Source organism: Antennarius striatus, chromosome 15 (assembly GCF_040054535.1).
Source record: "Antennarius striatus isolate MH-2024 chromosome 15, ASM4005453v1, whole genome shotgun sequence".
In the NCBI taxonomy this organism is placed as follows: domain Eukaryota; kingdom Metazoa; phylum Chordata; class Actinopteri; order Lophiiformes; family Antennariidae; genus Antennarius; species Antennarius striatus.
In genome coordinates this window covers 14,543,517-14,570,788 of record NC_090790.1, presented here as the reverse complement: position 1 = coordinate 14,570,788, position 27,272 = coordinate 14,543,517, and the positions used below count along the sequence as shown (strand labels likewise).

General features: G+C 43.0%; 1 protein-coding gene across 1 annotated transcript; it reads right to left on the bottom strand.

The window, feature by feature from the left end:
- Positions 1–934: 934 nt before the first annotated feature.
- On the bottom strand, positions 935–25,316 carry LOC137608859 (GDNF family receptor alpha-2-like). Its single transcript, XM_068335449.1, has 9 exons — positions 25,208–25,316; positions 24,053–24,130; positions 18,587–18,786; positions 18,310–18,497; positions 9,428–9,537; positions 8,404–8,544; positions 6,266–6,450; positions 2,604–2,651; positions 935–1,252 (listed from the first exon to the last, which is right to left on the bottom strand). The coding sequence occupies exons 1-9, from the start codon at positions 25,314–25,316 to the stop codon at positions 1,115–1,117; spliced, it is 1,197 nt and encodes a 398-aa protein (XP_068191550.1). The 3' UTR covers positions 935–1,114.
- Positions 25,317–27,272: the final 1,956 nt, after the last annotated feature.

Sequence of the window (27,272 nt, the reverse complement as noted above, 5' to 3'; positions counted from 1 at the left end):
GTGTGTGTGTGTGTGTGTGTGTGTGTGTGTGTGTGTGTGTGTGTGTGTGTGTGTGTGTGTGTGTGTGTGAGTGTGTGTGTGTGTGCAGTATAGATTGGTTGGTCCAGGCGAGTGATAAATTGAGCTGACAAACAGTGGGGCGATCTTTCCCCATCTGCAGCCTAAGAAATCGGTCATCTCCATCACACTGCCGGTGTTAAGACTCTGAGTGTGTGCGTGCATGTATGTGTGTGCGTTCGTGTGTGTGTGTTTTCAGCCCAGCTGTCTCAAATCCAAAGAAGGCTGGAGGGAGTCACCCTTCAAACGCTAAGCATTGGAAACAAAGTCATCCAAAATCCCAAGAGTCTCTACTTTTGTTGTCTCTCAGGAAACAGTTTCTTCTTTTGCTGCTGCTGCAGTGTGTGTGTGTGTGTGTGTGTGTGTGTGTGTGTGTGTGTGTGTGTGTGTGTGTGTGTGTGTTTTCCATCCTTTTCCAGTCCTTGTCGATGTTTGGATGCCTGTTAGTTTACATTGTCCTTTCTCTTTATGGAGCGTTTGTGTTTGTACATTATGTACAGTTGGAAGGAAAAGTATTTAACACCACTACATAGCAGGTTTACAGGTAAAATCTACTGTTGACCAGCTGTTTAAATACATTAGTATAACTGATATTTAAGTGCTTTCACCAAGTCTAAATGCAAAAGTCTCTAAACGATCACACCTTTAAGGACAAACTTCTCAAGAACTTAGCAGAGACACTTTTACTGCTATGTTTCTGGGAGCATTGAGGAATCTTAGCCCATTCCTCCTGGACAATTACCTTCAGTCATAGAATATTCCTCTTGTTTTCTGCTGCAAATTCCTCAAATAAATTCTAGTCATGTGTATGTGTGTGTGTGTGTGTGTGTGTGTGTGTGTGTTGCCCTCCAGAGTGATTCAGGACTTTGGGGTCTGCTTGGGATCATTGTCTTTTTGGGACGTCCAATGTTGGTTTAGATTTGATTTAAAAACAAACTTTAAAATCTATGATCTATTTAAACTGATTTTGTTATTAACAGCTGATTAACAGCAGAATTTCCCGATCAATCTGACACGTGATGGATGTTGAACTCTTTGCTTCCAGCTGAGTCATATTTTAGGAGATGACGATCAGAAGGCTCAGCAGGATGGAGAGACTCGCGCAGAAATGGTGGAGGAGTGGATCCGGCTGCCGGCTGCTGCTTTTAGGGCCGGAGGAGTCCTGAGAATCGATCGACCCCTGAGCCAACAGAGCCTGAGAGAGAGATGGGGGGGATCACAGCGTTAATGTAAAAGCCCTGGAGCAAACATGTGATGAAGCCTTCATGTTGTCAGAGCTGTGATTATGTGAAAGTGTTTCGTGTGTCGGTGAAATGGCGATAAAAGCTTGAGCAGCCCTCCACCTATTCACCATGAGTCACCGCTGAAAGCACTCATTTTTGTCTTTAATTTACAATTCAGCTTTAGTCCTGACTCAAACGTCTCCATTAGTTCTCAGTATATGAGTCACATGATGCTGTTTGTGGTCCAGTTTTAATCTAGAAGTCTGTTTTAGCGTAGTTTTCACTGTAGCTCTGATCTTTTCTTTGACACCAGATTTTTATCAACCCAGTGAAGAACAAACCCTTATATTTGGTCACTTTTCCTTTATTTCACTGATTCCAAATCAGATTTATCTGATCATCAACTGATAAAAAACAGGCTGAATGAAGCAGGAAGCATCTGGTCAGAACATGTTCTGATTGGTTGATGTGTTTGGACCTTCTTGTCTATTTAAAGATTGACAATAGCTTGAGATGGTTTAGGTTCAAAGCCTTCTCATCATTAGCAGATCAAACTGAGACTGATTTCTAAACTCTAACACTGATGTGTCCTCAGGCTCTTACCTCAATTCTTTAACAGTAATAAAACATTTTGGCAGTAGATTTAAAAGAAAAATGTTAAATGCTGTTAAGATGAAATTGAAATTCTCTTAAAATAATTTAATGCCACATCTTTTTTACTTGAAAACCCTTTACTGCTGAAGGTTTTAAAGCCTGTCTCTCCTCCTTCAGCGTCAAATAAAACTGATTTTACACCTGCTTCTGCCCAACATTAAATTCTGCTCACAGTTTTCTCTGCCGTGATGTTTGTATGTCGAGTCCTTTCAACATCTAATCAGTCAGGCTCACTGCCAGAGGTTTACTTTTCATGAGACAAAATGACCTTTTAACATGGTAAAATGACAGTTTAACAGGATAAAGTGCTCATTTGGGATGTCTGTCAGCAGCCTCAACACATTCTAAATACCGGTATATATTCACATCTAGATACTACGGTCAGGACCAAGGAAACTCATGATTAAAAGTAAACATAACTGCACATAGAAAAGAAGCGACACAAGCAGGAGCTCAGAAATGGAACTTGAAGAAGAAGAAGACGGAGGAACACACGACCTACCACATGACTCTGTGTGTGTGTGTGTGTGTGTGTGTGTGTGTGTGTGTGTGTGTGTGTGTGTGTGTGTGTGTGTGTGTGTGTGTGTGTGTGTGTGTATGTGTGTGTGTGTGTGTGTGTGTGTGTGTGTGTGTGTGTCAGCATGCAGAGCTATAATCAAAGCTCCTCACCTCCTCACACTCAAACTCATCAGACGGGATGCACTTCTGGCCTCCATCCTGGAAAACAAGAAGCCAACATTTACTCCTCATCACCGGCTCACATCAGGATCAATCATCTGATCACCAGAACCGATTGGTTTTCATGTGTGCACTGCGGAGAAAGTGGAAGCACAGAACCTTCCAGTGAAAGTAGTCCACTCCGTCACTCCATTCATTTCACCACCGGGTTGTTTCGCTAATAATAAAATAATAATAATGGCTAATTATCTGTGCTAAACAAGAACCTCAGATGGGCAGGGCACTCCACCCTTTTCCGACTGCTTTAAATTGAACTAAATCTAAATCTAAATTCAGGACGCTGGTTGGTGACAAAACGTCAGTGGAATCGTACGCAGCCGAGCTAATATCGCGACCAAGACCCAACATCGCATTCCTCATTAGTTTGGCTTGGCTAGCTCACGAACCATCAATCGTCCAAAGTTTAATTTAAATCTCTGTACACCTGACAAACAAACAGATGTGGGTGAAAGTATGACCTCTGTGGCCGAGGCAGTGATAATTAAAACATGTACGACCCAGTCGTGTGAATCATTACAACCATTACACGAACAAATCGGCTGCTCGTTCAGGAGGAGGAACGTTTGTAATTTCAGCCTCAAGGATGCCGATCCTGCTGCTTCATTGTTACAGCACGGACAAAGACACACACTTCCTCGAACACACACATCATCTATTTCCAGCCGTTATCGGCCTCTTTGCCAGCGCGTCATTTGCATATCTCCTCCTGGTACCTGGGTGGGAGAGCCAATAAGATCTTATCGCTGTACGAGGAGGAAGAAAACTCTTTTCAGCGATAGGAAGGCATTCCGACTGAAATGCGAATCCCGGGATGTTGGCGTGATCGCTGGTGCGTGCAGATGGATCATTATCATATCGACTATTACTGCAGTAACCTCTCGTGACACTGAACGCCTCGGCAGATCCGTTTCCCATAAACCCACTGCTCAGCACAGAAATGAAAGCTGCATTCAGGCGCTGTGGGAAAAATGATACAATTCAGAAAAGAGATTCAGCGCAGCGTCCAGAGGGAAGCTGTTTATCCTGTATCTTTGTCACCATCTGTTTTACTGTCTGTCTCCCTTCAGATGTAACTTCATCTCTGCTGCCGTGAGACCGCGAACATTCACAGGAAATGCACAAACTGGGTTCCAGGTATTTCAGAAAGCTATTTTTCAAAATGCTAACAGAGAGTTTGGACCTGATGGAGGCGTGGAGGCTGAACTGTGTAAGTCAGAAAATAGTATCTGCGATTATGTCCTCTTACAACAGATGGATCGCCCGAGTCTGTTTGACAAATAACTGCTGGAACAAGGATCTGAGGGGAGTGGGAGTGACACACCCACAGAGCCCTCACCCACTCCAACATGTGGCCGGGTATTTTCCAAGACTCCACCAGGGCTGTTTAGATGATCTCACTCCACGTCTCACCATTCCACGTTTACTGGAAATCCTTTCAGTTAGTAGGTTCAATTCTGGACCATCCTTCTCCACAAATTTCAAGGAAGTCCATCCTGGATGTTTTGTGTTATCCTGCTAACAAACTGGTGGAAGCATCTTCATTTGGAGGAGATACTCCCGCAGCTGCTTTACGGACCATTGGTTGGTTTGTTCAGTTAGTACTTCAAGATAACGCTCCGTCTGACCACTTGGTGAAGGGCAGACTGTAGATCGACTGGTAAATCCACTCCACTTTCTTATCACTGGTGAATGAAACCAGAAGATTCTTAAAGTCCTTCATGCTCTACACAGAGGGCTCAATTCACGATTTTCTGTCTGGTGGTATTAATTCTCTCTCTATCTTTGCTTTCTCCGGAGACAGCAAACGCTCCAATGTCCTACAAGAGTATCTGCCCTCCTGTCTTAGAAACATCTGCACCAGCTCAGTCATGTCAGCTGAAAGAAAGCCAGCCAAATCCCCCCCAAAACCCTGCTGTGTGCTGAGGGAGCTAGCGGCAGCAGATGCCAGCAATGAGCCACAAGGATGTCCAGAGGCTCCACATAAGGGAAACACCACCAACCCCCCCTAAGACAGCAGGACACTGAGCTAACAGGACGTATGGACTGTCATAGGCAACACCTTTAGCTTTAGCTGGTTTTCACTTTGGTCAGTTTTCATGATGAATTCAATGAAAAAAATCCCAGCTCACTTCACAACACGAAATCCAATGCAGAAAAAAACTGAACTAATAAAAAGTTCAAGTTAAAGTGTGGAGCAACAGTATCGGTGTGATCAGCCACAAAGGACGCTTTCACCTAAAACACTGGACCTGGCCTTTTTCTGTCATCTAATCCGGCTGTGCATAATGCATGCTCCCTAAATAACTTAACTGACATAAATACGTTGGACCATTAAGGTGAGTCGTCTACCTGCTATTTCCAAAGACCATCGGTCAGCAGTCATTTAATGCTCTCAGTGTGCATGTTTTTTCTTTTTTCATGTAGCTACATTAAGAAAGCCGGAAGGCTCTCGCAATTTGACAGCATCCTCTTAACCTCAATTTGATTTATTGTGCAACACAATCAGATCAACAGCTGATCTGTCACGAATTCTTACAAAAGACACAAAACAGAAAGATCGATAGTTCAACATGACTTAACCTCTTCTTAGTAGACCGAGGTTCTGCCGGTTGTAATTTTAGCTCAGATTCACCTGAAAAATTCATAATTTTATAATTGTAAAAATATTTTCTGAATGTCCAGCCTTCTCATTCGTCTTTCTCACTACTGAATTCAGACTACCACCCCCTGCTGGTATGGAGAGTCATTACCTCTCACATCGGATCAGAGTGTATGAGCTGAGCATTTTCTTTAGTCTTTGCAACTATTTGGCTCACAGGAATCTGAGGTCACAGTCATCTTTGCTGCTACATCGTCTTTGTCAGTTTACAGCATGGATACAGGAAGATGCGTTCAGGCTCTACTGGAACTAAGAGCAACACCTTCCTCATTTAGCAGCTGTGTGGTTGTCAGATACAGTTATTGAGCACAGCTTTCAGTCTCGCTATGATGGAATCAACCATGACAAACTCACGGTGACTTCAGATTACTGCTCAAAGTCGATGGTGGAATCTTCCAGAAGATAATAGCCTGTTTCCCTCTATGATAACTGATTCCTGATTCCTTCTCCAGCTTAACAATAAAGCTGAACTGCCCTTTCACGTAGTTTTCAGATTTTATTTTATGTTTAGAAAGAGTTTTTCAAAAAGGTACTTTGAAAACTACTAAAAATTTCTGTCAGTTATTCACTTTATCCAATCTTAACATCTGGAGGTACTGGTGCTGAACTCTCTTGGATATGCAATCATATTGACCTTCAACCTCAGACCTTCCTAACCTCTTCCTTTACATAACGGATGTTTTCTCTTTCTCTGGATGCAGACAGGATCACACCAATGTTAGACCATCTTAGTCGTCTCTGGACAGGAAAAGTCTGTTTCTGGAGATGTTTGAACATTTATACAGTTTCCTATAATTTATTCAGTTTGTGTTCATAGATGTCATCATAGGCGCTGCTATGTGACATTCAGCTGATTTAGTTCCATTATTTTACCGAAAGAAATCTTATAGCACTTCTAAGATGAAGTTCCTTCCAAATCCAGTCAAAACCTCACCTGCAGGTTAGCACAAGTGGAGAACATACAGGCGCTGTCCATGGGCTTGATGGCATTGCCGTGCAGAGACGGGGCGGGTTTGGAGATGATTGGCGGTTGGGCGGGGGGCAGGACGGTGGACGATGGCTCGGTTACGGGCAGAGTCCCTCCCTTTGAGCCGTAACCGAACGACTGGATGGCGTTTTCTGTGACGGAAGATAAAGATCGAGCAAATAAACAGCAGGTATGTGGAGGAGAGAACAAAATTATTGAACCCTAGCTCCAACAGGCTATTAGCCAAATTAGACGGCGACAACACAATAATTGTTCACTTGACATTTTAACACCTGTCCCTGTATTTATTGTTGGTACTTAAATTCTCAATAAAACCAGGAGGGCCTACTGGTGAGATATTTTCCTCCTGTAATGCTTCTGCACTCTTATTTTTAACATCTTCCTTCACAGATCACTGGAAATGATGTCTCTATAATGCGCTCAGATGTGCACTGGAAATCTGGAGGTTATGAATAATAGGGAGGCCAACATGAATGTGAATTAAGTCTGAAGTATCTCTTATAGCTCAGTTGGTGGGTGATTTTGAAAGTTACGATTTATACATGGAGACAAGGTAAAAAATCAACTTCACTTTAAGTGTCTGTACAAAAAAAGAAAAAAGCTTTGACAAAAATCTGAAAACTTCTGTCTTACTCACAAAGTGTCCAAGACTTGAGAATTCTTTCTTTATCTGAGTCAGTCCATCCATCCATCCATCCATCCATACATCCATCCATTCATCCATCCATCCGTCATCCATGCTCATTAAGCAATATTCTGTGGTGCTGAAAATGTTTTCTTTCGGTGAAAACCTACCGGCCTTGAAGGTTTATTCAACCTTTGTTTTAACGTTCTCTGACTTCAGTATAAAAAACAAACATCAAGAACTACACAACACACAGCCCACAAGTAACTAACTAGCATGAACTTACCTAACCTCTCCATGACCAAATATGAATCTAACGCGACATGAAACTAAACAATCACCTGGTTTGAGTTAAAAAAAGGTGATAAAATGTAAAGATAAACCCCAAACATGGATGAATGAACCCCTATACCTCAAGTCAATGAAGAGCTGCAAACTGAAGGGTAGTTCAACAATGCCGACACTAACCAATACCTAATTAGTTTGATCCAGTTTATGAAATGGAGACCAGCCCATGAAAATTTTAAAGTCAATCAGGTGATGTCACGTCTGCGCCAAGCTTCCTTCCTGTTGCCAGGAGACAGCCTAATGACTAAGACTCTAAATTAGTTTACAGAAGGATATCTGTACGGTGGGACCCTTAGCTGATGAAACACAAACTCTTCAGGAGTTTTAAACTATGTGAAAAAATACCCCAACATCTTGGGTCAGAAATTCCTACAGACAAGGTTTCTATGTGTCAACCACAGACTAATGGAGAGCTAAATAAGGAATGAATATAGGTCGACACATTCAGTTAATTTGCACCATCAATAACCACAATGGAAACAGCAACAAACAAAACCAAACCAACAAACAAACAAACAACCTGGACTTTGTTTAACACACTCTACACATCAGTCCATGGGGTCATCAGACATTGTTGGCAGGTCTGTGCTTCATGTCCTGTGAGCGGTCGGATGTGTTTGAATGATTGATGAACACAATCCCCCCCATTCAAACCACTCACAGGAAACGGGGGCAGCCTCTCTTTACCCCCACTAGTGGGTTAAGTGAAATGTAAACAGATCTGCCACTGACAACTAATTCCAGTACTGACCATTAGCTTATTGTGGTTAATGCTGGCTAATGTTAGTACTCTGCTATATTCAGTGAGTCTACTTCAACAATCTGACTTTCTTTCTTCCTCATGTTTTATCTTGAAAGTAAATTTCCCAGTGCCCTGTTTTTACTTAAAGTTGGGTTAAAATATATTTAAGGGTTTTTTTTTTTAGTCATCCTCCACATCAAAATGATGGATGGAACCCATTCCTGTTTCCCCTTCCTCATTGTGTTCATGTGGAGGATAATAAATAAAATCCATCCATCCATCATCTCGTCTTCAGCCTCTTTTTCCTCTTTGCTGAAGCCAATCCCAGTAAACTGCAGGTGGGAGGTGGGACACACGCTGAGGACTCACTGAGGCAGGTGTTGTGTGTGAAGTCCCGGTGGAACGCGTCACATTCCGAGTCCTGGTTGCCGGTTCCCCTGCAACTGCACCACAGACTGATGGTGATGTTGGACGGACTGCTATCGCTGTAGTTGGGCGTTACGTCCGAGCCTGAGGGAGAAATGGGAGGCAGTTCATGTAGGGAGGAATGAGGATTAGGATGGAGATTATGAGGAAAGAAAGGTAAAGAGGATTTTAGCAAATTAGAAGTGAATCATCGAATGATTTCCAGTGAAGGACCTGCTCCCCCAGCTCCATATGGGCTGCTCCTATCAGTGCTAAGCTAGTTAACATTTAAAGACTCATGCAAAAACGTAGAGACCCAAAACCAGCTCCCTGTGGAATACCACTTGTGGATGTGGTTACATGTTTTTGTGATGTTTCAATGAACACGTTTGTGTTAATCATCATAGATATGATTTTTAAATGGTTCTGGAATCTGCAGACTTTACTATTCATAGTTCTTACACTTTGATGTGTTAGTTTTTCTGTGGTATTTTCATATATAATTCTTTTCATTTTTGTTATAATTCTTAATTTTTCACATCCTGTGGAACTTCTGAAGTCATTATTCTGTCCAATTTATTTCTCTTTACCCTTTCATTCAAAAAGGTGATGCCATTTAAGCATTTATAGATTTATACAGAACATTCATCCATTACTTAATTCAAAATAAATAATACACATTAAAAGAATAACTCTCCTGCTGCTGTTTGGCAAAATAACATTTGTTCCATCAGTAAACTGGTACTTTTAAAAGGGAAGATTTTGTGTAAGACAATTTTTTTTTTCGGGTAACTTGAGAACAAAAGCATTTGATCTTTAGAAAGCTTAAATTTTCACATAGCTATCAATAATCAACATACATAAAAAAGCTAATTTAAGAGGAGATGAAAAAATCTATAATTACGGTAAAACGGATTGTCAGGAATGGAGGCCTGTTTGTCAAAAATACAACTGAAGTTACCAAAAAAGAAAAAGCGGTTAGATTTACCGATGAGGCCAACGTAGGACATGAGGCAGCCGTGGAAGTTGTCGTGGGGGCAGCTGGTGACAGTGTGAGGTGTCATCTGGCAGTTCATGTGGAAATCAGCGAGCCGAGACCTGCAGCAACACGACGAGAACACATCCATCAGCGTTACATGCAGAAACATGCAGGATCTGATAGAAGTTTTCTTTCTCACTATGCTAAAAAACTGCTTAATCTGCCATCAATCTTAGATCTTTAATCTTAATCTTGGTAAAGTAATAAGTTAGCGAGTGTTGACAGATTGTTTCTCTGCTGTTGGTTATACCAGATGAAAACCTCTTTATTCACGGTGTTCAGTCGTCTCGTTTACCACCTGTCTGACTCCACATTACCGTGAATGCAGTCGAAATGACTCTAAAACCAAACAGATGCACTGAAAGCTGAAAATCCTCATAGAGAGAAAAGGCTGATTCATCGGGTAGTTGGGGAGATTATCTTTGCATTTGCAGCATGCGTGTCCTGCAGTAGCAGCACATCATGCATATGTTAATGTACGGGAAACTGTCACAGGCAATAACTGCACAGCCGCTGAGCTTCATCTACAGCCTGTCCCAGTTTCATGTTCTCCGTCCTGCCTCCTCTCCTGCTTCACTTCCCTCTTTCCTCTTCTTGTCCCAACCCTCGTGTGGCGTTCAGGGCCGCTTACTGAAAGTTTACTGTCAGAAAAATGATGTGCAATATTGGTGATTGCTCACTGTCTGTAAGGAATGTGTTCCTTTGGATTTACAGGATGTTTCATTTCATGGACATCATTTAATGGCTGTTAGTGACAAACGTCTGCTGGTGATTCCTCCAAGAAGTGAAGTCAGGCTTCCCCCATTTTCTCAGACACACTTGTCACTGCAATGTTTCTAGCTGTTACAGCACTGCTATATAATGTTTTCCTTATTTCCCATTAATTTTACAGCTGAAACTACACCAGCCTATGTGGGCTAATTTGGTTTACTTGACATATCACTTTATTGTATGACTGTATGTACCAAGATCAGGGTGGTAACAGTTGATCGGCTAATTCAAGACACCCAAGACACTGCATCTACCTGTTAGATGTGTTTTATTTGAGAAGTACTGTAATACCTTCCTACAATAGTAGCCTGTGTTATTCAACTGAAATTGAACATTTCCCAACTTTAACAAACATCACAAGTTTAGGTTTCTGAGGTAGCATTAGCTAGTAGCAGTTAGCAGCTACTTGCTGCTTGCAAATAACAAATAGAAGAATAAAATAAGGTCCATGATCTTCTGATACTCCAGGCAGTAGGAGGATTTTACCGCCATGTAACAGGGATAATGAGTGTTGTTCTTGTCATGTTATTTTGATGTTTATTGCTGTGGATCGATGTTTAATGTCACACCATATGCTGATGACGCTGTGTTTTACGTCAATGCTCCTCTGGTGGTTTTGCTGTTTAAGGTCATTGTTCAATGTGAACAGATAACAGTGAGTTCAAAGGGCTTCAGTCTATAAAGAGAAGTCAGACACCACAGCTGAGTCCTGACGAAGTAACTGAGAGATATTCAGAATTAATATTTATGTTTGATGTATTATTTATAACAAAATTTTTTGAGGATCTATCAGACCCATGAAAAGGTTTAGAGATGGATGTCATATTGTCGTCTGGTGGAATGAGTGGGAAGACTAACGCGTGTGATTCACTTTCATTTGATATACACTGATGGATGCCAGCCAGCTGTGTGTGTGTGTGTGTGTGTGTGCGTGCGTGCGTGCGTGTGTGTGTGTGTGTGTACATACACATGTAGCCCACACAAGAAAGTGCTTGTTTTTCTGTTGGCCACAGAGAATGATCTCATTTGGCAGATCAGAGTGCTGCACATTTCACTTTCACACAGAGGTCATTGTCTGTGTGTGTGTGTGTGTGTGTTTGTGTGTATGTGAGTGACACCTTCATCCTTGACTTGTCAGCCCAGACTGCAGTGTGTAGCAGTGACTCAGACGGATGAAGAGTCGACACGTGAGGACGGCGGTCACGTCGTGGGAATTCTAAAGGACGACGCCTCCACGTTTGAGCGTCTCAGGTCATAATGTAGAATATTCATAATAAAGCTTTCATAATAATGTTTTTCTTTTCAAACTTCTTCTGTAGTGTGAATTAATTGGACAAATTTGATCCTCGCCTTCATAAAGCTGAAACTGTCCTATAAATTCTTATAATAAATATAATACAGCACATATTTTTGTATTAAATACCATTAATGGTGAATTTCAGGTAATATTTATAAAGGAAACCTCCTGAATCAGCAGAAGGTTATGGGTTCATTGACCCGACGGGGGTCGGGTTGTTGCTGCTTCCTGTCCAACCTGAGCGACATTCTTAGCATTTTTAAAACTTCTTTAGTGAGTCGATGAATATTTAATATGTTGGGATTGGTGTTATTTAAGTGACTCCTGCACTAAGTACCAACTCTATATCTTATGAGAAATATACATGCATTGTACTCCATGGCATGAGAAGATGAGGCTCAAATTCTGAGCAACAGACCTTTTTGAATTTCAAATGAAATTATAGCGAATTAAATGATTGATGAATGATTGACTATAAATTCAGCAAATTTATAAACTGACACAGGAGATGATGTGACCTCCTCACATACACACACACACACACACACACACACACACACACACACACACACACACACACACACACACACACACACACACACACACACACACACACACACACACCTCCTCCTGCTCTGATGACATTTTCATGTGTGTGAGACGGATCAGCCATGACGTCTCATGTGATGCTCTCTATTAAGGCTGCCGTCAGGAGAAGGTGAAGAAGATTAAATGAAATTACACCAAGGATGAATGATTCCCAATGGCCTCATTACCGACTGTCGGACAGCACACACACACGCACACACACACACGCACACGCACACGCACACGCACACATCCAGCTGGAACGAACACACATAATTATTTCCAATGTCAACACACGTTTAAAGCTCATATTAGTCTCTTTAATCGCTGCTGTTCACACAAGGGCCGGTTTTCTATCGGAGACACGTCAACATCCGTCTCTGTGACCCCGACCTGGCAGTCATGGTGTTACAGACCAAACGCACCTTTCATACCAACAAGGATAAACACATTCACATCCATCCATCCGTCCATCCATTATCTACTCTATTAAAGACAACCTCCTTCCAGAAACTGTAAACCATGTTGCTGTCAAACTGAACACTGAAGCGTGCAGGTATGCATGGACACAACATGGTGCTACACGCTACCTACGCTTCTTGTATATAAAGAAAAACCAACACCATGAAACGTTCATGTGAGACAAATGTTCATCAGGATGATAATAAACTTTATTCCAATCTGTTTCACTGTTTGAACATTGGACTGTGTGTGGGACACCTGAATGGTTCACCAGTATCTGGGTTCGCTCCCACTCATTCCGGTCACCTGTGTGGCTGAAACACCTGACTCCCATCAGTCATCAGGCTCCGCCTCCTTAAGCTCCGCTCAGACCTCAGTTTGCTGCCAGATTGTCACCGACTCTTCAGGTTTCTTGGATTTTTTGAGTTTTTGTGTGCTTCCTGGGTTTTGCCTGTTGGTCTCTTCCATGCTGTTGTCTGAAACTCCTAGGAATTTTTTGGTTAAATAAACTCTGAATGTGAACTTCTCCCCTGGTGCTCTGCATGTGGGTCCTAACCCCACCCTTAACAATCTATGAATAACAAAGATTAACATTCCTTTAAATCCAGATTAACTAGCGAAACACTTTAACTTTAGACTACTGTATAAATTAATTAAATAAACCTGATAATTCTGGTTCTGTTGCGATTTGGATCATCTTTTCCCTATTATCAGTGTGAAAATGAATCTGGGGAAGATTTTACGTTGGCGATCACGTGTCGGAGGCTTCCTGATGAAACCAGCACTGTCTCTGATTGAGAAGATAAAACGTCTCCAGTGTTTAGATCTCGTTACGTCGTGCAAACACAAAATTTCTGTTTGCTCTCGACGTGAACACTGGTTTGCACCTCCTCTATGATTTATAGCATCATTATGCTGTAAATGCTCTGAAAAATGACATTGCTGCTGGAGACATTTGTTGAGATGTGTTTAACCTCCGTTTCTCATCTCCCTTCATTATGTGGGAGTGTGTGTGCTCGCATCCGTCTGTGTTTGGTGATTAGCTGCTTTGTTTTGTCTTGATGTTGCCTTTAATTAACGGTCCCTAAGTGGGACTGCTCATTTCCATATTTACATGTTTGCATAGCTTCTGATTTGTCGTCCTCCATCAGCGTCAGAGCAGATTGCCTTCGGTCACACCTCTGCTTCTATCTGCTCCATCTCCTGGGGGGTTCGCTCGCCTTATTTCCCCTCATTCCGCGTTCCTCCTGCGAACCAAGTACACACATCCCGACGAGCGCGGAGGAAATGAGATCAACGCGCTCCAATACGAGCGAGCGGGGCCTGTTGGCGGCCCGGCGGCGTCCTCTGTGACCTTGAGGAAAGAGGCAGCTATTTCCATCACGCCACCACCTCCCCTCACTGACCGTGTAATGGAGCGACGCCGTCGCCGGATTGGCTTCGCCGCCTTAAAACACCGTTCAGCCGCCGCCGCCGTTAAGCCCTCCACGCGTCGGTGCACCAATGCGTGTGTTTGCATACATACGGCTGTCGTTAGGCGACGCATTCCCCGTTTGCCGGGAGGGGGGGTGTATATATATAAATCCACACCCCCATCAGAGGTGTCCTCAAGGAAACATTCAACAAGTCCATTAGAAGCGAAGAGGCGATCGGTGTGAGGTCGTAAAGGGCGAGTTCACACGTTTCTAGTCACCCCTGGAGTGGCGGACGTTTGATGCGTCGACATTTTAAAAACCTGAGAAAGGAAAACAGCGACCATTTAAAATTTTCATAAGTGTTGTATCGGGTGACGTGGACTCATGTACCTATTTACAGTTTCACAAACGGTCTCCTCTAAGGTCGTCAGGACCCAAAGGACCAGCAGGAGTTCAGGTAGTAATGAAACCTTTGTACGGCCAATCAATGTGCTCTGTGCTCCGCTGGGGTGGAGCAGTCAGCTGACGACCAACTGTTGTGTGTGAGGAGTATGTTTGGGGTAGAGTGGTTGAAAATTGATTTATCCACACTGCTGTAGTTCTGTATGTGCGTGTGTGTGTGTGTGTCTGTGTGTTTGTGTGTGTGTGTGTGTGTGTGTGTGTGTGTAGGTCATACAGGTCCTGCTCCTGATGTGCAAAACCTCATTTAAAATCCCACTGACACGTTTAATAAGCCTCAGAAGAGAATCTGACTCAACAGGACGTCCTGTGGTTCACTTGTCTTTAGGACAAATTATGTTTTTATTCCAGAGGAAATTGGTTTGCAGACATTCATCTACAGAAAAGCTGCATTTTAAATGATTAAATAAAAGGATGCTAATGGAAACACGACTGCTTCAAAGGGCTTTAAACAAGCTTAAACATGCTTTATAATCAGAGAGATGACAGAAATTGTTAGCTGGAAGGATAAATTAGCTAGCAATTTTGAAATTCCTGAACCAGCATCATAAACTGACCAGTCCACTAAATGACGTAAATTGCTGTTAGTCTTTTAAGCCTTTTGCACAGAATAAAAGAGTCGAAAATGTTTCTTATAAATGGCAGAAAGACCAAAAAATGAATTAAAATAAAAGAGTAGAGATGAGAACAAAAAAACATGGCACACATCCTTCCAGGTAGCCATGACAACAGAAGAAAAGAAAAGAGAGCAGAGGTTTGCTTTAAATACAAAAACCATTATTGACCAACAAGCATCTAAAGAGCAATCGTACGCTGCCTCGCAGAAACAACATGTTGGATTTCTGCAACTTTTAAGCACATTTACATGTGAAACTAGGAAAATTAAACTTTCAATCATGGAATGCCCACCAAGCACAAACAATATCAGACAAGCTGCAGGACAACAGCTTAATGAATAATGGTTTGTTTCTCTATAGTTATTGTTGGTGTCATTCTGCTCAGAAAATGTCATTCAAAAAAAAAATCACATTAAAAAATGCAGGATGAGCAGTGTGTTATTTAAATGACATCCTGACAAATCATGAATAGCTCACCTTCATTTGTGACTATTTTTCTTTAATTTTCTCTCCCTGACCTGCGCTCGTCTCCAGAGGACTTTATTTACTGTGCATTGTGCCGTTTGAGCCTCATTTTTCGGCTATAACTAGAAGTAAATAAAATCCAATCGCCTTTTCAATCACACTTCTTGTCTGAACTCCTTTGTGAATTTTTTAAGATATTCTGCTAGCTTACAGACAAACACAGCAGAAACCCTCCTTGGTTGAAATCTCGGGCTTGTGGAGGATGTGTAATACCTGAAAACGCTGACTGGAGCGTATAACGGCGGTGTGTAGTATCAGAGCGATGCAGCTAAGCCCCAGAGAGGAATCACCTTAGAGGAGCTGAGCCCCATCCGGGACTCACGTCCCTCCTCTCCTCCCGGTGTGTGTCGTCTGCAGCCAGAAGCAGCTCATGAAGCAGCGACGATTTATACGTGTCCGCGTTTGCACGTTTATCTCCCAGCATGTTGGTGCAGCGTGAAGGACATGAAGTCTGACATTACAAAATAAACCAAGTGTGCAGGCGCCGCTTCTCAAAAGAGACAGACCTGTCCAAACACTGCAGCTAACAGATAAACACATTTTTGTTTAGTTAGGCATCAGCTTTTATGGGATTTGGTGCCAGTTAAAAACCATAAGACATGAGCATACTTCTGTTACCTGAGGTAATAAATGCAAACACACATAATAAACTGTGTGGAACCAAACATGTGATTGGTCACGACAGCACGTCCCCAAAAGGAACACCTGATATAACGAAACCTACAAACTTCCAGGACACACAAATCACACCTCACGTCGGTCAGAAGGGGAATAATTAATTAATTGTGACTGATTTTTAAATGATAAATGACTCATTATCATTGACGGAAAAGAAAGGCTAGAGCTTCACGAAGGGAGAATTTCCCTTTGAGCTCATTTTGTCTGTAATTAAATGTCTCTTATCATCAAAGCTGTGCAGCTGACCTGTGGGGTTATCACTGACAGCAACTTTAATAAACACAGACAGGAAATAAACTGAATTCATGTAGAAGTTTAACCCCGACGCACACACACCTACACACTCACACGTTAGCATGTTGGCTATTCAAGCGATTCTGGACGCGAACAACCAGACCGCCGGTTTCTGTACAGGTACAGACTGTTCTCCACTTAGGTGCTCACATTACATGTAATTGCTCCATTTTATATAAAGACAATGTCATTGCAGCTGTTGGCCTTAGTCCTGACCCCGAGGCGGTGCCATGAAAGGACCAGAAAATAAAAACCGCCGGATGTGGACAATAAATGAGACGGTCGTCTGGGTTCAACTGTGTTCCTGTTAGATGTGTCTGTGTTGCCTGTTGTAAGAACTCAAAAGAACATCTTCAAATGAGTTCATTTATTTTGAATAATAAAAACAAAAACAACTAATAAACAATAATAAATACACCGGAAAGATGTGAACATTGTCCGAAAAGGAGTAGGAAGAAGTGTAGACTTGTTAAACTGCTACCCCTTTTTTCTCAAAAATACTAAAAGAAAAATACTCATAGCAAAATACTTGCTGATAACATTTACAAAAGTGAATCAAGCGTCCATTTATCCATCCATCCATCCATCCATCCATCCTACTGCCACTTATTTGTCTCGTGGGTCAGGGGTGTGCTGGATCCCAGCCAGCCAAGGGGCGTAAGGTGGGGAACACCCCAGAAAAAATGCCAGGTCATAGTAGGGCACTTCTTTCAACATCTTGACTTAATTCACTTTGACTTAATGCAGAAAAATGTACATTCAATGTTCATTTAGTTTATTTACCTTCACTATTTTTTTTCATCTGTTTCTATTTGCTTCTAAACTTCTAAACCAAATTCTGCTTTATTATTTGTTCCAGCTGGACCAAAGGACAAATCTAAAGAATTCCACACATCCTAGTCAAAAAGTCCAGGTTCACACAGTGAAACAGTCCAGGTTCACACAGTGAAACAGTCCAGGTTCACACAGTGAAACAGTCCAGGTTCACACAGTGAAACAGTCCAGGTTCCTACAGTCCAGGTTCGTATAGTAAAACGGTCCAGGTTCATACAGTGAAGTAGGTTGGAGCAAGCAGCTGTCCTCATAAATTCCGAGACATCATTATTGGTGATGTCAGATGCCCATGAGTGCGGAGTCTCTAAATCAACATTATGGGTTGTAGTGGATGAAGTTGTGATGATGTCAGCGTGGATCTGTGTGTGACCAGCTGGTCGTACGTGTCTGCAGTCTGCTCACCGACCTGTGTTCTGTGCTTCTCAACACCTTCTCTCATTTCCATGTGCAAACATCCTTCACATACAGATAAATAAATTCACTCTGATGTGATTCCTATGCTTCTGTGGGTGTTAATTCTCCATTTCACACCTCCCTCTTCCTTCTGGAGCATCTGTGCATCTGCGGTAACACCCGTTTGAACTCCCTCTGCCCCCTCACAAACCTTCTCTTCTGCCTCCATCACTGCATTTAACACAAGCTTATCTGCTGAACGTCAGCCAATCACGCACAAGCTGCTTTTTTCCTCAAGGGCACCTCGCCTGGAGGCACTGATGGAGCTCATTCACTTCCACCTCTTCATGCTCTTTTAACCTTTAGAGCTAGTCGTTATCAATCAAATGTGCAATTTTAACCCCAGAGTGTGCTCTTTCCAATTAAACCCTCCACCAGTTGATTTCACTGATTGCCTACTCCTGATAATAACCTGCTGCTTGCAGCCACGTGTCTCACCTGCAGAGCGCGTCGGAGCGGCAGGTGTGCCTCAGCTCCAGGCAACTGGGCTTGTGCCTCTCCTGGTGGGAGCAGGAGGGGACGATGGTGCGGCGGCGGCGCTCGGCACACGCCTGATCTGGGCACGAGCAGAACAGCAGGGGGTAGCTCAGCTCCCATGAGACCCTCTCAAAGAACTGACGCAAGGCCTGAGGTGCACAAAGGGTTAATTAATCAGCATTGATGGAGGTAGTTAAGAAACATCATAAGAAATATTTAATTTGTGAAACCGTCTCACCTTCTGACATCTCTTCCTACTGCACGGCTCCTGATTGGCCAGAGAGGGCTGTGGGGGCGTGGCCTTGCTGCAAATGGAGTTGTAGGCGGATCGCAGACGTTTACACGTCTCGTTGAGATTACAGGCCTTGGCGGCATCCAGACACGGGTTGCAGGGTTTCCCTGCTTCAGAGCAGGGGCTCAGCTTCGACAGCGAAGAATCTGAACAGAAATAAAGATGGAAAACAAACTCCAGAGCTTTTAGCTTAGCATCCCTCAAAGGGATGAACAAACTTCAGCCAAAAATTCCTAGTATCACATGATTGGGACAGGATGACAGATACTATTATTGTTGCAGGTATCACCCGAATACATCAATCCAACACATGAACCCTGTCAGACCAGCTGATCCTAAGTCAGCGAAGCTGCTGATGTGTGATAGCGGTGTTTACCGATGAGACGATGAACCGATAAACTGTGAAGAGCAGCTTAAATGTGATGTAATAAACCAACAGGGAGCTGATAGAGGTGATCTCTGGGGAACAGATTAGAGATAGATGCTCTTTCCTGGTGAAGAGATCATAACATTACCCTGAGAGAAGTATCACTTTGGTTTCCATGTTTTAAAAAAACAAACAAACAACAACAAAAAATCGTCCCAAACCTGAAATCTGCATCAAACAATAAAAAAAACATGTTTGTGATTCACTTTGCTTCCCAAAAGAGCGAAGATGAACACATGAGTGATATTAAATGAAGCCTAAACTCCAGGTCAGCTGCAGCTTTATTCACTGGTATCTGTGTGTGGATTCAGGATGTGGTAGCTAACGCTAAGCTAACTAACTGGAGCAGGGATCCTTGTGAAACGACCATGTGCTCTGTTCTCAGGTGTTTCTTTTATTCAGTAATATCAGCATTAATCAGACAATATGAGTGAATATATGTGTTTAAATTATCATAATAACTAAAAAACAGCTGTTACCGTGGAAACAGCCATCCTCCACAGGGATGTCATTCATTAGCATGCTCACACTCCCACCTGTGAACAGTTTGGTGCGACTGGTTCACCTCAGCTAAATGTCTGTGGAGGTGGGAGGAGAACCGGGAAGAACCTACAGACACAGGGAGAACATACAAACCCCAAACCCTGTTGTCTGCATATGAGGCCTTTTGATGGGAGCGAGACGGGACGGCGTGCACGTTGGTGTGAGCAGCAGCAGCGGCGCCATCAGGATTTATTCACCGTTTTAATATCTCGACAAGTTCAATCCCATCAGAAAGCAAACGATAAAACAAAGTCGGCCTCATTTCCTCGTTCTCCAAACACACCTAGAAGTCAGCGGAGGGCTTAACTGTATCCACGCTGAAAGCTAAATGAAGCACATTTGGTTCCACCGAGGTTTCTGAAGAGCTTGTTATGCAGAACGTTTGACAAGGAGTTTAGGAGCGGACGGGAAGCATGTGCATCCTGCCCATAAATACACTCTGTGAGCCACTGGTCTCATGACTGCATTAAGGCAGGAAACAATTAAATGAGTGTGTTTGGTCTCTGCAGAGGAGCTGCTCACATCCAGCTTTATTGATCGTGTGAAATGAAGTGGGCGTCCACCGCTGGAAGGATCCACAGGTTGACGCTTCGAGCATTCAGTTTGCGTCTGAACGCGGCGTTTACGGCAGGTTAACGAGAGTCTCTGAAAGTTTCTCATGTAAAATACACACCAAACCTTAATCTGAGGCAGAAATGACATTTCTAAATTAGTAGGTTACCGTCGCTACAGACTGAATGAATCCCACAGAAACTCTCTGGTGGGATTTGACTGAAAACACCCTGGTCAGACTTTAGTTCCAGTTTCACGGATCTGTTTAACCAGATCTGGTCTGACTGGGTTACATCTGATAGCAGCCCCCACTCCCAACCCCCCTAGTCTAAGAAACAATGCGTTCGAGGTCAACGCGGTAAAAGCCTTCTTGTTCAAAGCCTCTAAAAGCGAACCTCTTCTTCTGTCTGCTTCCTCATCATCCCTCTAGTCCTGCTGTTGACCTTGTTAGATCATGTCTCAGCTGTGTATGTACACTGTGTGTGTGTGTGTGTGTGTGTGTGTGTGTGTGTGTGTGTGTGTGTGTGTGTGTGTGTGTGTGTGTGTGTGTGTGTGTGTGTGTGTGTATGTGTGTGTGTGTTTGTGTGTGTGTGTATGTGTGTGTTTGAGGAATGATGGAGAGAGGATGTAGGAGTGTTTTAATAAAATATATGTGTGCGTACACCCCAGGGCAGGGTTTATGTGTTGATCCTGTGTGTGTGTGTGTGTGTGTGTGTGTGTGTGTGTGTGTGTGTGTGTGTGTGTGTGTGTGTGTGTGTGTGTGTGTGTGTGTGTGTGTGTGTGTGTGTGTGTGTGTGTGTGTGTGTGTGTGTGTGTGTGTGTGTGTGTGTGTAAGATAACAGGACGACCTAAGGCAGCTCTCTAATTGGCCCGCACTCCTGCTCCGGATACTCTCTCTCTCCCACTCTCTCTCTCTCTCTCATATATATATAAATATAAATTTATATATATATATATATATATACACACACACACACACACACACACACACACATATATATATATATATGTGTGTGTGTGTGTGTGTGTGTGTATATATATATATATATATGTGTGTGTGTGTGTGTGTGTGTGTGTAACAGAGGGGGTTATATATATATATATACACACACACACACACACACATATATACATATATACGTATACACAGTATATATCCTTTTTAAATGCAGCTTGTATCTGTGCTGAAGTAGAGCGAGCCATTAAATCCACAGGCGAGAGAGAGAGAGAGAGAGAGAGAGAGTTCAGAGATGAGAGAAGGAGCCTCAGGTTGAGGGTTAAACAGCGAGACCGTGACTAAAGGAAATATGACTCTGAGAACAGAACAGAATCTATTTGAAGACTAAATGTCTGCAGCTCATGTCAGAAGAGATTTAAACCCCCTGCTGTGCATTTATGACATAGGAGGAACCGAACATCGTACCTGAGATCAGGTGGTTGGTGTCTCTTCTGAAAAGAAATACTGTTCTGTGATCTTGTTCTTAGTTCATAAGTTTTCTTTTCACACTACTGACATTAAATAACACTTATTTTATATACAGTAGTTTCATCCTGTTCCTATTTATTCTAATCCAGAAGAAAGAAAAATTCAGTTTCAGCCTCTAGATTTTTCACAGTACAGGTGTTGATTCTAATCTCTGTGTCCGTGAAGGGATTGAACCAATGGATGCCCCCCCCTTCCACCAGACCTGAGAGGGGAGATCATCAGCTTGTGTCCGGCGGCTCATCCGGGGGAGTCTGAATAAACTGAATATACACAGCTTCACAAACTGGTTGGATGAAGGTTGATTGAAAGAAGCTTCTGTTTGGATTAAATCCAAAACACATGAATAACTAAGAGAGGAAACACGACCTCATTGGGCCGTTGCACCTGGATTAACTCACACTGGGGAGTCGGACACGTCCCGAATGTGTCCCCAAAGCCTCAGCCGACAAATCTCTGCAGGTTGAAAGTTTCACATCCTTGCTGCTCTTCACTTCTTTTTAAACTTCTCACACATATTCAGCCCCACATTCACAAACACTCCGTCACGCCTCGCCTTCCCCTCCAATCGATTTGCGACACTCTTGTCTGAAACATACTTTAATGTTCCGGCGCTCTTTCTTCTGCCACTGCTATTTAACACACTTTGTATTATCCTCTTATCGGTCCCTCCTCGTTCTTCTCGCCTCTTTATCTGCTTTCAAACTCTCTGACTGTGAATCTTCACATCGTGCTTCCAGATTCCAGTCGACAGGTGATTGGAGACAAACAAACAGCACAGATTGCTGGGAAATGGCAAACACACACACACACACACACACATACAAAAATGCATGAGGCTGGGCAGTGATGTTCTTATGGGCCGGACCATGTAAATAATTGAAATGTTACACACCGCCTGCACCGCCGCTCGTGAACGAGGAAGATAGGACGGATGGAGAGGAAGAAAGTGCTTTTGAAGTTGCATTGGTTGCTTCTTTGACCGTGTTTGTACTCGTGTTAATCTGAGAGAGCAGAAGTCAATTTGCAGAGCTGCGAGTCTATTTCACAGCTGTTTGAGCACACACACACACACACACACACACACACACACACACACACACACACACACACACACTCACACACACACATACACACACACACACACACGTACAGAAAGCGTAAATGACGACGTATTGTTCGGGGCTTCTGACATTTAAACACTCGTCTGAGGTGTGTGTGAAGCAAACACACACGGGGCCGTTTGAAGCGCCGGACCGCTGAGGATGAGGAGGGCGTTTAGGAAGATGCGAGTAGGTTCACGGCCCATTTCAAACGTCCAAGAAACATATGTGCACGTGTGTGTTGTATGTTCACGGATAACGGAACACGACTGCAGTGGATTTATATGCAGGAAGGGTTTAACAGCTTTGAACACTGACATTACCGTTAGCATTGTAAGCTAATCTGTTTCATCAATCAATCAATAAATTAACTTTTATTTATATAGCGCTTAATCACATCGTCAGACATTTCAAATTGCTTTAACAGACAGAAAACCAACAGAACCCTCCAGAATATCCATCCAACTTTTTTATAAGTTGGATGGATATTTTGACATGAGGACTGCTTAGCTTTGGGCTAATATTGGCTGATTATTATGAGTGTGTGTTGAAGTAATGCTAACGGCTACAATGGTGACATCACTGTCAAACAGGAATGAAGCTGGAAACTCATCTAAATCTCTACATTCTGCTCACTCCCTCGGCTTTGTCGGTTAATATTGATCTGAAAATTGCAGCAGGACTGCAGACGGGAGCGGTTTTTCTCACTCGCGGTAATATTCCCATTTTTATCTTTATCCATACGAATTATAGATCTGCGTTAACTTCTTAGCATGCTCATGGCGGTGCTCATTTTAACGCCACCTACAGTTCCAGGATCACATTGTCATGTTTCAGTGGAGCCCCACTGTCGATCACGTTGAGATCCCCCGGATCTCCACCAGAATCTGCGTAAACTCTGATAATGAGATAAAATAAACCCCCCCGAGGGGCAAATAACCAAGAGTGTGGTTTCTATAGTATGAGGAGGTGACACTGCCTGTCTCTGGTGATCAATGTGAAAACACAAATCAGCTGATAGGAGCAGACGAGCATCTCTCCCATCCTTTAAATGACGATGGTTCTCGTGAAAAGGCAACACACACACACACACACACACACACACACACACACACACACACACACACCTGATGACAAAGACAGGCATTCATTCATGCACTGGCAGCCTGTGCGTCTTGGTGTTAATCAGCAGAAGATTTGCAATCTGGGTGCGAGCGCGTTGGCCTCAGAGTCGCTGCAGCTAGGATCGGTGTGGCGTGGCAGGACGCGGCATAGCACGGCTCAGCTCGGCGTGACGGCCTTACCTGAGATGATGGACGCATGTCTGAACTCCTCTGAGAAGTGGATCGGCTCGTATGGAGATGTCTCGTAAAACTCCTCGCCTGAGAAAAACAGAAAACACAAGTTTGAGCAGACTGGAAACGACCTTTGGGTCAAACTGATGACGTCTCGTCAGGAGTGTTTGAGGGCATCTATCTGATTACTGTAAATACGTATTCATTCACAGTCACACTGATTCATTGTTCTAACATTTCCTGTCCTGAACTGTTGAACTCTGTTCATGAATCTGAATGTTTTTCTGTTTTCTTTGCTTTTCCAACCCAACTTTCCAACTTGCTAAAACATCCTATGCTAACGGGCGGCATGCAAACAGCTGATGAATAATCATTTACAATCTGTCTGGATGAGCTCATCTTCTTCTTCTTCTTTTCCTTTTGGCTTTTCCCTTCAGGGGTCGCCATAGTCAATCAGTTGCCTCCATCTAACCCTGTCTTCTGCATCCTCTTCTCTCACACCAACTATCTTCATGTCCTCTTTCACTACATCCATGAACATCCTCTTTGGTCTTCCTCTAGGCCTCCTGCCCGGCAGTTCAAAACTCAGCATCCTTCTACCAATATATTCACTATCTCTCCTCTGGACATGTCCAAACCATCTCAGTCTGGCCTCTCTGACTTTATCTCCAAAACCTCTAACATGTGCTGTCCCTCTGATGTACTCATTCCTGATCCTATCCATCCTGGTCACTCCCAGAGAGAACCTCAGCATCTTCATCTCTGCTACCTCCAGCTCTGTCTCCTGTCTTTTCTTCAGTGACACTGTCTCTAGACCAAACAACATCGCTGGTCTCACCACAGTTTTGTACACCTTTCCTTTCATTTTTGCTGAAACTCTTCTATCACACATCACACCTGACACTTTCCTCCATCCGTTCCATCCTGCCTGTACATGCTTCTTCACCTCTTTTCCACACTCTCCATTGCTCTGGACTGTTGAGCCTAAGTACTTAAAATCCTCCACCTTCTTGATCTCTTCTCCCTGTAACCTCACTTTTCCACTTGGGTTCCTCTCATTCACACACATGTACTCTGTTTAACTGCGGCTAACCTTCATTCCTCTCCCTTCCAGGACAAACCTCCACCTCTCTAGCTTCTCCTCCACCTGTTCCCTGCTCTCACTGCAGATCATAATGTCATCTGCAAACATCATAGTCCACGGAGATTCCAGCACATCTCTCTTGTTCTTAAAAATGGGCACCAGCACACTTCTCCTCCATTCCTCAGGCATCTTCTCACTATCTAGATCCTGTTGAACAACCCAGTCCAGAAACTCTACCGCCACCTCTCCTAGGCACTTCCAAACATCTACAGGTATATCATCAGGACCAACTGCCCTTCCACTCTTCATCCTCTTCAATGCCCTCCAAACTTCATCCTGACTAATCTTTTCTACTTCCTGGTCCACAACAGTCACCTTTATTAGTCTTTGTTCTCTCTCATTTTCCACGTTCATCAACTCTTCAAAATACTCTTTCCATCTTCCCATCACACTACTGGCACCTGTCAATAGACTTCCATCCCTACTCTTAATCACCCTAACCTGCTGTACGTTCTTCCCATCTCTATCTCTCTGTCTTGCCAACCTGTATAGATCAGTCTCTCCCTCCTTACTGTCCAACCTAGCATACAAGTCATCATAAGCTTCTTGTTTGGCCTTTGCTACCTCTACCTTCACCTTACGCTGCATCTCCCTGTACTCCTGTCTACTCTCCTCAGTCCTCTCAGTGTCCTACTTCTTCTTAGCTAACCTCTTTCTCTGTATACACTCCTGTACCTCCTCATTCCACCACCAAGTCTCCTTATCTACTTTCCTTCCAGATGACACACCAAGTACTCTCTTACCTGTCTCCCTGATCACATTAGCTGTAGTTGTCCAAATGTCTGTACGACCTCATCATGTCTGTATTTTTCAAACCAGTTTAAAATGGAGGGAGAAACATAAACACATCTGAATTTTGATTTTTGGTTGAGTTTCTTCTCTAACTGCAGACGTTCTCTTTAGCGTTCCTCCATCTTGTCATTTCTGCTCACACACACACGACATGCATTAGAAGTATTTCTATATTTACACCTGGAAATAAAGCCTCTGCTCTCTCCCACACACAGAGCAATCTTCTATAATAATGCATGCGTCATTAGATATGAGAGAACATGCATGTTGTACATTCACATTTACATCTAACGTGTGTTTATCGGTGCTTCACATGATCCTGATTCAATGCTGTGTTTTCATTGGGTAACAGTTCAGTGACATCATGAATTGTGATTCTTTTACATTCAGCTGCAGACGTTTCTCCCACAGATCTTGATGAATGTCTCTGGTCTCCCTCTGGTCAGATGTGTGTGTATGTGTGTGTTCGTGTGTGTGTGTCACCTTTTACATATGACATGATCATGACATCACAGCTTGCAGGTAACCTGATTTGAGCTAATTGGAGAACGTCCGCCAGATTTGATGTTTAATAAAAATGATGTCTGTTTGTTTTGAAGATTCTGTGTCTGTTGTGTTTGTCAGTCGTTACTTTTTCTTCTCATAGAACATTTTCACAGCTGTTACTATGGAGATTTAAAGCATTCTTTTCATTGCTGACTCTTCTTTTGAAACTTCTCTTGGCACATTTGTCTCCTCCCTTCGCTGTATTTTTTGTTCTTTCGGTTGGCATTGGTTTCAATTACTGCTGTAGTGCTCAGTGTAGCTGGCCTCCATAGCGACGCACCCCAAACATACTGTGACATCATTTTCAACATAACACAAACATCATCACCTCAACTATTCACCACTGTGGGATACCGCATACGCTATGTGCACGGGTCTGGTTCGTCTCTCAGTGATGATGCGTAGCAGTGACGAGCCTCTCTGACCAATCAGCAGTCGACATGCCTCCACAGTCAGGTTTGGTATCACATGGGCTCACTTGGAACCTCGTGATACCAGAAATAGCCTGTGTACCAGGTTTGGATGCCAAACCGACACCATCGGTGTAAAAGGACCTTTGTTACGTTAACAGCCGCTAGCATTGTGTGAAGCTCCAGGTTCACTAGAAATTTTTTATTTTTGCCATAATGATGGTTATAATCAGTTGTTAACTAATGGTTTAATATAAATTACTGTATATCTGCTCAAAATGACAAATTACTGTTTATTAACACATTTATTATGCCTGGTTATAAAACTTTAAAACCA